The sequence below is a fragment of the Bombina bombina genome, chromosome 3 (genome assembly GCF_027579735.1).
Source record: "Bombina bombina isolate aBomBom1 chromosome 3, aBomBom1.pri, whole genome shotgun sequence".
Taxonomy (NCBI): Eukaryota; Metazoa; Chordata; class Amphibia; order Anura; family Bombinatoridae; genus Bombina; species Bombina bombina.
Genome location: NC_069501.1, coordinates 993,716,872 through 993,729,027, shown reverse-complemented (window position 1 = coordinate 993,729,027; position 12,156 = coordinate 993,716,872). Strand labels below are relative to the sequence as shown.

Below are 12,156 nucleotides of genomic sequence, written 5' to 3'. Positions count from 1 at the left end.
TAAAACAATAACATTTTTCCTTTTTAATGCTTTCCCCTCCTCACACTTAGGTCCTTGTGCAGATTTATTCCACTCCAAACAATCTTCTATTCAGTGAGCTTCTTGAAACTTAGTATGGGTGGATTATGTGTATATAGATTTGGAGGGGAGCAATGGCATTAACGTGACAGTAAAGTCAAAATTAAACTTTCATGATTCAGAAAGAACATGCAATTTTTAACAGTTTTCAAATTGACTTCTGTTATCTAATGTGCTTTGTTCTATTAGTATAAATTGTTGAAAACCCGGCATAGGTAGGCTTAGAATCAATGCACAACTGTGAGCTAGCTGCTTGTCACTCCTGTAGTGCAGACTTCACAAGGGCTGAACTCACTTAAAGGGACAGGGAATGTAATTTTAAACAACTTTCCAATTTACTTTTATAACCAATTTTGCTTTGTTCTCTTGGTATTCTTAGTTGAAAGCTAAACCTAGGAGGTTCATATGCTAATTTCTTAGACCTTGAAGACTGCCTCTAATCTGAATGCATTTTGAACACTAGAGAGCATTAGTTCATATGTTTCATATAGATAACATTGAGCTCATGAACGTGAAGTTACCCTGGAGTGAGCACTAATTGGCTAAAATGCAAGTCTGTCAAAAGAACTGAAATAAGGGGGCAGTCTGTAGTGGCTTACATACAAGGTAATCACAGAGGTAAAAAGTGTATTATTATAACTGTGTTGGTTATGCAAAACTAGGGAATGGGTAATAAAGGGATAATATTTATTTTTAAACAACAAATTATGGTGTTGACTGTCCCTTTAATGCTAAAAAGGGTAAAACCTGGAAGCCTCAGAGAGATGATCTTAAATGATCCTCCACCACTGATATCTCTCACAAGTTTCTAGACAGGCAAATTTTGCTATACTTTTCTAAAGGGTGTTCTCAGTATCTCCATAAGAAAAAGACAAGCCCAGTGCAATAAAGCACTGCATGATAGAGTTTTCTTACACTTAAAGTGTCAGTAAACCTAAAAATAATGTTATATAATTCTGCACACATTATTTTAGTGCTATAGTTATAAAAGCCTTTTTTCCCTTTTAATATTTTAAAGATATGGCGCTTTTACAGACCCGCTCTCTGCTGAGCGGGTCTATTTTTTTTTTACTCAGCGCATCGGGCCAGCTGTATAGTCACAGCCCGCTCCTGCTCTGTCTGACAGCAGGAGCGAGCTTCACGGCGCGGTCGGGCCCGGGCTGTGACTATACAGCTGGCCCGATGCGCTGAGTAAAAAAAACAGACCCGCTCAGCAGAGAGCAGGTCTGTAAAAGCACCATATTTTTTAAATATTAAAAAGGGAAAAAGGCTTTTATAACCATAGCACTAAAATAATGTTATATAATTCTGCACTATGTGCAGAATTATATAACATTATTTTTTAGGTATACTGTCCCTTTAATGCTTTGTATTTTATAGTATCTTCAACAAATGCAGAGAGAAAACATTGTATTTAAGAAGCTTAGTATAAATTGGTGCAGACCCTTTAACATAATAATTAAATGTGAAATATAGAAAGAAAGATCAGGTCTGAACAATTACTCAACCTGAAAAAGAAAGGGATTTCAGCGCTTCTTTTTTAAATAAATATATCAAATTTTTATCATCATTATAGCCACAGCAAATATACAAATATTTACAATAAAAAACATTAGTACCTATGCACAGTCCAAGAAATAAGGAGCTAAAAACATTATCAAGCTAGTATTTTATACACTGCACATAGGGTTCTTCCAGTATTATTACATTTAAAATTTGCACTTTATCTTTTGTATTTTATGCATTTAGATCCTGTGATGATTTTACAAAATCTGATTCTGTTTTGAAAGTTTATGTTTTAATTTCACAAATTATGATCACACTTTCTATATTTCTGTGTATCTTTTACAACTTACACTACACTTTGCATTCGCTCTATGGTAAAATAAAACACAGCTTCAGAAAGTGTGAGAGACTGGAGTTTCCTGGGCTGAACAGGGGAATTCCCAAGCTTAGACTGAATTTCTCTCACACAATTCTTCTGAAATGCTATAAGCATTTTACATAAGTTTGGTCTCAATAAATTATCTTGCCAGCTGTATGCAGGTGAAGTTTGCTCAAAATTCACAATACACTTACAGTATCTGACAAAAGTGAGTACACCCCTCACATTTTTCAAATATTTTATTATATCTTTTCATGTGACAACACTGAAGAAATGACACTGTGCTACAATGTAAAGTAGGGAGTGTACAACCTGTATAACAGTGTAAATTTGCTGTCCCCTCAAAGTAACTCAACATACAGCCATTAATGTCTAAACCGTTGGCAACAAAAGTGAGTACACCCCTCACATTTTTCAAATATTTTATTATATCTTTTCATGTGACAACACTGAAGAAATGACACTGTGCTACAATGTAAAGTAGGGAGTGTACAACCTGTATAACAGTGTAAATTTGCTGTCCCCTCAAAGTAACTCAACATACAGTCATTAATGTCTAAACCGTTGGCAACAAAAGTGAGTACACCCCTAAGTGGAAATGTCCAAATATTTCAATATTTTGTGTGGCCCCATTATTTTCCAACACTGCCTTAACCCTCTTGGGCATTGTCACGAAAACCTCAGGATTTAGCTAAGAAGGGGTTAATTCTGTGTAGCTTGAACTCAAAACAGTTATTTGTTTTCAAGAAGAATTGTAACTTGTGTTTTCTTTGAACTGCCAGGGGTTTCCTAAATAGCCCCACCAAATGTTATTGTGTATGCATTGAGTCATAAAACCACTCGAGCTCTTAGTCCCAGAGATACACAGGATAAAGTTTATGGCTTAAGCTGTCAATAGAATGCCTGATGCAAAACAGGCCCTTCATTACAAAAACTGACCAGGTCACTGACAGGACATTGGTATATTATGTACATATGTGGGTTAAAACTGTTATAACCTTAAAGGAAGGTAAATATGACAACCTATGGCATATTTGATATCAAACCAATTCTCCCAATAAAACTAAAAGGTTCTAGATATGTAAATATAGAAATTTCTTACCTAGCAGGAATTATAATGGATTGTATAATTTCAGGCAAGAAATTAGTCTATTAAGGGTCATAAAGACAGGGGGGTTTCTTAGCTTGCCCAGGAGGGTGTGGCTAGGCAATCTGATCTCTGAAAAATAGGTTTAAGAATCTTATTTCTTAACAATAAGTTGGTCATTCTTACAAGGGGAGCTGCTGTACAGAAGCAAGGAGCCATCATTTTCATGCCATCCCCGGGCACAGAGCTTGAAGCTAGGAAAGTATTCAATTCTGTTTTTCTCCTTTTTATTTTAAAACACTGTTTGCGTGTGTAATTTTATTTGTAACAACTTTTTATTAATAATGCATTGTGCATAATATTTTTGGCATAATAAATAATTCCTTTATTAAGTTTGGCCTTTGTCTAATAATTGAACCACGTTACTGAAAGAGACTGGATTATTAGAACTGTATAATTTAGGTTATTTTCTGCTTAATTGTACTTCTAGAGTTAATGTGTAAAGTCTGGGTTTTTTCTTAGGATTTTCCCTTTAATAAATTTTAAGTGGTGGCAGTATTGGAGCTATAGGTGACAGAAAAAGGGGGCGGATAACCCTTTCTGTGCCAAATAAGTGACTGGCGCAGGGTTGGATAACCTTGGTTCGTCACAGGCATGGAGTTCACTGGAGTCCTTTTCCACTCCTCCATGATGACATCACAGAGCTGGTGGATGTTAGAGACCTTGCACTCCCCCACCTTCCATTTGAGGATGCCCCACAGACGCTCAATAGGGTTTAGGTCTGGAGACATTCTTGGCTAGTCCATCACCTTTACCCTCAGCTTTTTTAGCAAGGCAGTGGTTGGGGTCGTTATGTTGGAATACTGCCCTGCGGCCCAGTCTCCGAAGGTAGGGGATCATGCTGTGCTTCAGTATGTTACAGTACATGTTGGCATTCATGGTTCCCTCAATGAACTGTAGCTCCCCAGTGACGGCAGCACTCATGCAGGCCAAGACCATGACAATCCCACCACCATGCTTGACTGTAGGCAAGACACACTTGTCTTTGTACTCCTCACCTGGTTGCCGCCACACACGCTTGACACCATTTGAACCAAATAAGTTTATCTTGGTCTCATCAGATCACAGGACATGGTTCCAGTAATCCATGACCTTTGCTTGTCTTCAGCAAATTGTTTGCGGGCTTTCTTGTGCATCATCTTTAGAAGAGGCTTCCCTCTGGGACGACAGCCATGCAGACCAATTTGATGCAGAGTGCGGCGTATGGTCTGAGCACTGACAGGCTGACCCCCCACTCCTTCAACCTCTGCAGCAATGCTGGCAGCACACATATTTCCCAAAGACAACCTCTGTATATTACGCTGAGCACGTGCACTCAACTTCTTTGGTTGACCATGGCGAGGCCTGTTCCGAGTGGAACCTGTCCTGTGAAACCACTGTATGGTCTTGACCACCGTGCTGCAGCTCAGTTTCAAGGTCTTGGCAATCTTCTTATAGCCTAGACCATCTTTATGTAGAGCAACAATTCTTATTTTCAGATCCTCAGAGAGTTATTTGCCATGAGGTGCCATGTTGAACTTCCAGTGGCCAGTATGAGAGAGTGTGAAAGCGATAACACCAAATTTAACACACCTGCTTCTCATTCACACCCGAGACCTTGTAACACTGAGTCACTTGACACCGGGAGGGAAAATGGCTAATTGGGCCCAATTTGGACATTTCCACTTAGGGGTGTACTCACTTTTGTTGCCAATGGTTTTTCACATTAATGGCTGTGTGCTCAGTTATTTTGAGGGGACAGCAAATATACACTGTTATACAGGCTGTACACTCACTACTTTACATTGTAGCAAAGTGTCATTTCTTCAGTGTTGTCGCATGAAAAGATATAATAAAATATTTACACAAATGTGAGGGGTGTACTCACTTTTGTGAGATACTGAATTTAACTAAAAGAAAAGTAATATATTCTAAACTAGTGGCAGAAGTAAATTAAACTGTTGTGAAAACATTTGAGTTTAATTTGGATTTGCTGCAGACTGAGACTTTATATCAGTCCTGGGTGTCCTCTTTTTAACTTCACTCTCCCCTCTGAAATTCTGTATCCCAGAGACCCTCAAGGCATCTCTTATCTCTCTGGGACTTCCAGGTTTTGCCCTTTTTCTTATAGAATTCAGCCCCAGTGAAGTCTGTACCATTATTTTTTTCTCCAAACTAGAGAATCTTTGATTATACAGGGAGTGCAGAATTATTAGGCAAATGAGTATTTTGACCACATCATCCTCTTTATGCATGCTGTCTTACTCCAAGCTGTATAGGCTCGAAAGCCTACTACCAATTAAGCATATTAGGTGATGTGCATCTCTGTAATGAGAAGGGGTGTGGTCTAATGACATCAACACCCTATATCAGGTGTGCATAATTATTAGGCAACTTCCTTTCCTTTGGCAAAATGGGTCAAAAGAAGGACTTGACAGGCTCAGAAAAGTCAAAAATAGTGAGATATCTTGCAGAGGGATGCAGCACTCTTAAAATTGCAAAGCTTCTGAAGAGTGATCATCGAACAATCAAGCGTTTCATTCAAAATAGTCAACAGGGTCGCAAGAAGCGTGTGGAAAAACCAAGGCGCAAAATAACTGCCCATGAACTGAGAAAAGTCAAGCGTGCAGCTGCCAAGATGCCACTTGCCACCAGTTTGGCCATATTTCAGAGCTGCAACATCACTGGAATGCCCAAAAGCACAAGGTGTGCAATACTCCACTGAACAAGACACACAAGCTGAAACGTCAAGACTGGGCCAAGAAATATCTCAAGACTGATTTTTCTAAGGTTTTATGGACTGATGAAATGAGAGTGAGTCTTGATGGGCCAGATGGATGGGCCCGTGGCTGGATTGGTAAAGGGCAGAGAGCTCCAGTCCGACTCAGACGCCAGCAAGGTGGAGTACTGGTTTGGGCTGGTATCATCAAAGATGAGCTTGTGGGGCCTTTTCGGGTTGAGGATGGAGTCAAGCTCAACTCCCAGTCCTACTGCCAGTTTCTGGAAGACACCTTCTTCAAGCAGTGGTACAGGAAGAAGTCTGCATCCTTCAAGAAAAACATGATTTTCATGCAGGACAATGCTCCATCACACGTGTCCAAGTACTCCACAGCGTGGCTGGCAAGAAAGGGTATAAAAGAAGAAAATCTAATGACATGGCCTCCTTGTTCACCTGATCTGAACCCCATTGAGAACCTGTGGTCCATCATCAAATGTGAGATTTACAAGGAGGGAAAACAGTACACCTCTCTGAACAGTGTCTGGGAGGCTGTGGTTGCTGCTGCACGCAATGTTGATGGTGAAAAGATCAAAACACTGACAGAATCCATGGATGGCAGGCTTTTGAGTGTCCTTGCAAAGAAAGGTGGCTATATTGGTCACTGATTTGTTTTTGTTTTTGAATGTCAGAAATGTATATTTGTGAATGTTGAGATGTTATATTGGTTTCACTGGTAAAAATAAATAATTGAAACGGGTATATATTTGTTTTTTGTTAAGTTGCCTAATAATTATGCACAGTAATAGTCACCTGCACACACAGATATCCCCCTAAAATAGCTATAACTAAAAACAAACTAAAAACTACTTCCAAAACCATTCAGCTTTGATATTAATGAGTTTTTTGGGTTCATTGAGAACATGGTTGTTCAATAATAAAATTAATCCTCAAAAATACAACTTGCCTAATAATTCTGCACTCCCTGTAAGGCCCATAAAAAGTAATGAAGCTCTCTGGGAAACTGAAGCTATTAGATTTTCAGTTTATTTTAAATAGAACAAATACAAAAAGTAAAGTATATTGTAATTTGTAAAAAATACACATAAATATACACAGTATGAGCCTAATTTGTTAAAGTTACACAAACTGTCAAAGCATAATGAGAATTTGTAAAATCGGAATCCTAAATACACTGCTGCACACAGAATCTTTATGCATTAAAATAAAAACTGAAGTGTAATATAAAATACAAATCACAAAGTGTATATACAGCAAAACGCTGTCATGCAGTGCTTTATTGCACTGGGCTTGTCTCTCCTTCACATATAGAAATGCAGGGAATGGCCTTGAAAAAGTATAATAAAATGTGTCTTTTTAGAATCTCGTGAGGGAACTTGCAGTGCTGGGGGATCATTTTTCTATCATCTTATCTGAGCAGAAAGTTTATATAATCAGGCACCTAGGAGTGAAGCCAAATCCGGTTTAGTCAGAAAAACTGAGAACCTCCAGGATTCTCCCTTTCTCTGAAGAGGGCCTTTTGAAATACAAACAGCTGCAGATGCAATACAAACTGCCTAATATTTAAAAAGTCTCAACTCAAAAGGAAGGTCTAAAACCCCGTCCCACCTCATAGGAAAAGTTGACTCAAGATCCCATGTCTTCTAGATAGACAAAGCTGCTTCTGGCAAAAAAAAAAGTGTGAGACATGGCAGAAATCATCAGGATAAAGCACTTTTTGTAAGAAGCCTGGCTTTTAAAAAGGGACATGAAATACAAAATGCTTATTTTATGATTCAGATAGAAGTAAATTGGAAAATTATTTAAAAGTTGTATGATTTATCTAATTTCCTTGATTCTCTTGTTATTCTTTGATGAAGGAGAAGCAAAGCAATACTGGGAGTAAGCTGAAAGTCAATGAAAAGATGCATATATGGGCACCAGCCAACCAGCAGCTTCTGAGCCTACCTAGGTATACTATTCAGCAAAGTATACAAAGAGAACTAAACAAATAAGATACTAGAAATAAATTGGTAAATTATTTAAAATGAAATGCTCTATCTGAATCATGAAAGAAAAATAATTGGGTTTCATATCCCATTAACTCCTGAAACACTTGTCCTGACAATAGCAGGATGTTACCTAATAAAAATAAAATAGATATCTTTAGGAAAGACCCCTGGTGTATAAGCATCATGTTATTATCTTCTCCAAATGATCCAAGATAAATGCTTTATGCCCACCCCAAAGCCAATCTTGGTGTTGAACACAGTGAAAGGTCAAATTTGTATTAAATATCACACACATTATCATTTTTTCCACCATAATCTTCTCTGTTTTGCAATGCATTTTAAAGATTACTGTAAATACATAATAGTGCTGCTGAAATATAAAGTTAAAATATATTTTAGCATCTTCTTAAGAGTGTGATTACCATTTGAGACGACTGCCAATAGCTAGCCAATATAGCCCTGTGGGGTAAACACTAGGGATACACTGGTATGTGGAGCGTATAAACTTTTCAGGTCAGAGAAGAATAAGCTCACACTACTGAACTCTAGGAGCAGAACAAATGCCTCAAAGAAAAAAGGGCCCTCAAGCATTCTAGGAAGTTCTATTTTAAAGAGGAAAAAGGCAGTTACCACACTAGTACCTAAACAACATAATGGGAGAGAGAGTGACGTTAATGTTTACATGTTTCTTGTATTGGAGAGAAAAAGTAAAAAACTTGCAATTACTTATTTCAATGAGGTTACAATGTTTCCCCCTCCTCAGGAGCCTGTAAACCGGTTACCCTCGGAAGAATGCATTCTGTATCAAGTAACCTGCTGTCCCTCTCTGCTTCCTTAAAGGGACAGTGCACACCAATTTCCATATAACTTCATGTAATAGACACTGCTATAAAGAAGAATATGCACAGATACTGATCCAAAATTCCAGTATTAAAAACTTACTTAGAAGCTCCCAGTTTAGCACTGTTGATTAGGTTGACTGTGACTCCCCCTCCCCCAATTCCATGAATATGAAAAAGACACAACACAAACAGGAGCCAACAGTAGTCTGTAAACGCATGTATACATCTGACACTGTGGGGCTTGGTTAGGAGTCTGAAAATCATCACAATGCCATTAAAAAAAATATGAAAAACTATACATTGTACACTAGATTTTTCTTTGCATAAATGTTTTGTAGATGATCCATTTATTTAGCCCATCTGGGAGTGTTTTTGCAACAATGTCCCATTAATCCTGCCATTTGAATGATACTGATTGACAATCATGGAAGTAGAGTGTGTTTTGTGAGCCACTTAAAGGGACAGTCAACACCAGAATTTTTGTTGTTTAAAAAGATAGATAATCCCTTTATTATCCATTCCCCAGTTTTGCATAACAAACACAGTTATAATAATACACGTTTTACCTCTGTAATTACCTTGTATCTAAGCCTCTGCTGACTGCCCCCTTATTTCAGTTCATTTGACAGACTTGCATTTTAGCCAATCAGTGCTCACTCATCGGTAAATTCACGTGCGTAAGCTCAATGTTATCTATGTGAAACACATGAACTAATGCCCTCTAGTGGTGAAAAACTGTCAAAATGCTTTCAGATTAGAGGCGGCCTTCAAGGTCTAAGAAATTAGCATACGAACCTCCTAGGTTTAGCTTTCAACTAAGAATACCAAGAGAACAATGCAAAATTGGTGATAATAGTAAATTGGAAAGTTGTTTAAAATTACATGCCCTATTTGAATCATGAAAGTTTTTTTTGGACTTGACTGTCCCTTTAAAGAACATACTTTAATCCAGTTCTGAGTAAAAATAAAGAATGCAAGGAACAAGCAATAATACATAATTTCACAAAGTGTAAAACTGCATTTGCAAGAGTTATAAAAATGTTCAGACGTGTTTAAAGGTTTGAAAAAATATTATCCTATAGATGACAGAGCAGCTGCATTCTGACAGCAAAAGTGTAAATCTATTTGCAAACATACCACGCCCATTAGTGTGGAATTTTTGAGGTTTGAAAGAAAAACATTTGATTATTAATCTTACTACATAAAAATAAGTCTCAGGCAGTTTATAAAGAATAATTTACTGATGGTCTGAGGCCTGCATAGACAGGTGGACCTTCTCCTAATTTAAAACATCAAAACTATTTATGTGGTGCTTCAGAAGAGTCTGTTGTGAGTACTCATAAAATAATTACTTACAATACAATGGGGGTTATGGTGAGAAACTTGCGTGAAGAGGTGAACTGAATGCCATAGTCCATCTGTTCCCAATGAGTAAGGAGTCGTGCCTTGCCTTGGTCTGGAGTCTCAAAGGGTGTGCCCTTCACAGTGTGCAGGAAAAGGTACATCACCTATCCAAAGACATTAACCTGTTATTCCAGTAGCGCTGCCTGCTTTGTAGATGTGTTTCTTATAACCCCATAATCAATTACAAAATTAAGACCAAAAAAAAAAAAAAAGAAAGAAAATAAATCAATCTTCAAAAATCTATAAAGAAGCAAGTAGAGAAAAACAAAAGTAATCTTATTAATGTGATGTGTATTTGCAATATGCACTGCCTAACTACTTCAGATTTCTTAAAGGGATACTAAACCCAAATATTTTCTATCATGATTCAGATAGAGCGTGCAATTTTAATTTTAAGCAACTTTCTAATTTACTCCTATTATCAATTTTTCTTTGTTCTCTTGCTATCTTTAGCCACCAATCAGCAAGCGCTACCTAAGTGCTGAACCAAAAATGGGCCGGCTACTAATCTTACATTTCAGCTTTTTCAAATAAAGATAGAAAGAGAACGAAAAAATAAAATTAGAAAGTTGCTTAAAATTGCATGCTCTGATTCATTAAAGAAGAAAAAAAAAATGTGGGTTTAGTATCCCTTTAAGTGTCTACTGGATATGCTTACTATGTCTCTTTCAGCTCATTTCTACCATACACATTCTCTTGTTGAAAAGAAACATCTGACCCTATACAATATAGCAGTCCCACCAAACAACTTGTTTGTCAGATATTTTAGCTTTCTTGGACCAGAGGAAATACAACTAATCATTCTGGGTACTCTGATTTGGTGAGAGGTTTGTTCTTTTAGAAGGGGTTATAATGCTATGCTATGACAACCTTCTCCACTGCCTATGGCACATGAGAGTTAATAGAGAGACTACAGTATATTCTGACAGAGCAAGCTCTTAAAGGGATTTTGTACCCACTGTTTGTTCCATCAAAGACAGGGGATGATTTTTTTTAATTATTATGGCTGCATTAGAGTACCAATTAAATCTGAACTGCATTTAAATTATAACCCTGGTTTTTAAACTGCTCAAAATAACGAATTTTCAATTGTGATCAGAAAACAAGGTATTTCTTTACCCCACACACTGATGGGAAATTTAGCCATAAGACATGAAAGAGTAACTTTAGTGTTTTCATTTTTTTCCTCAATAAATCAATTTTACTTTAGGTAGTTGGATCACCAGGATTGTGCACAGGTTTAGAGGCCGAGTCTGATCAGAGAGACAGATTGACCAGAGCAATTCCTAAAATAATACTTGATTAATAAAATAGAACCCAAGAGAATGTATTTATTTTATTGGAACTTTCAGCTCCGTTCCCCCTCCCTGCATTTAATAGTTCTTAGCTTAAAACTATAGATAATTAGGTTTGCTTTATCAGGTTGCAATATACTTAATAAATACATTTCCAGGCAGCGGCAGCTTGAATATATATATATATATATATATATATATATATATATATATATATATATATATATATATATATATATATATATATATATATATATATATATATATATATATATATATATATATATATATATATATATATATATATATATATATATATATATATATATATATATATATATATATATATATATATATATATATATATATATATATATATATATACACACACACACACTAACAGGCGCAGTATTCCTTCCAGTACTCCTTCCCATACCCATTTTTAGCAGCCGGTTTGTAGTATTTCCACTTGAACATTTATCTGTACCCATTTTTATTGTGTTCATTTTTACAATAAGAGCAGCAATTTTCACTTCTCGTATTTAAAGTGACACCTAGAGTGTATCATTTGTATCAATATATCTTTTTATTCAGCTGCTCCCGAACACAAAGAATTTTTGTATGTATTTACTCACATACAACAAACTGGTTTATATATATTAAGTAGATTCACTCACACAAATATATAAGTGTGTGTATATCCTGTGTTCAAATTTATAAACTCGGAACCTATTCTACTTACGTATCAAAATTGATTATACGTCTAACTGAGACTGTGCGCACTCGCATCCAGGGAGC

The 12,156-nt window shown here is 36.7% G+C and overlaps 1 protein-coding gene across 1 annotated transcript in view; it reads right to left on the bottom strand.

The window, feature by feature from the left end:
• ORMDL2 (ORMDL sphingolipid biosynthesis regulator 2) overlaps positions 1-12,156 on the bottom strand; it is a 33,304-nt gene that overhangs the window by 14,222 nt on the left and 6,926 nt on the right. The window contains exon 3 of the mRNA XM_053708130.1: positions 10,016-10,167. Coding sequence (XP_053564105.1) covers positions 10,016-10,167 — 152 coding nt within the window. The remainder of the gene's footprint in view (positions 1-10,015; positions 10,168-12,156) is intronic.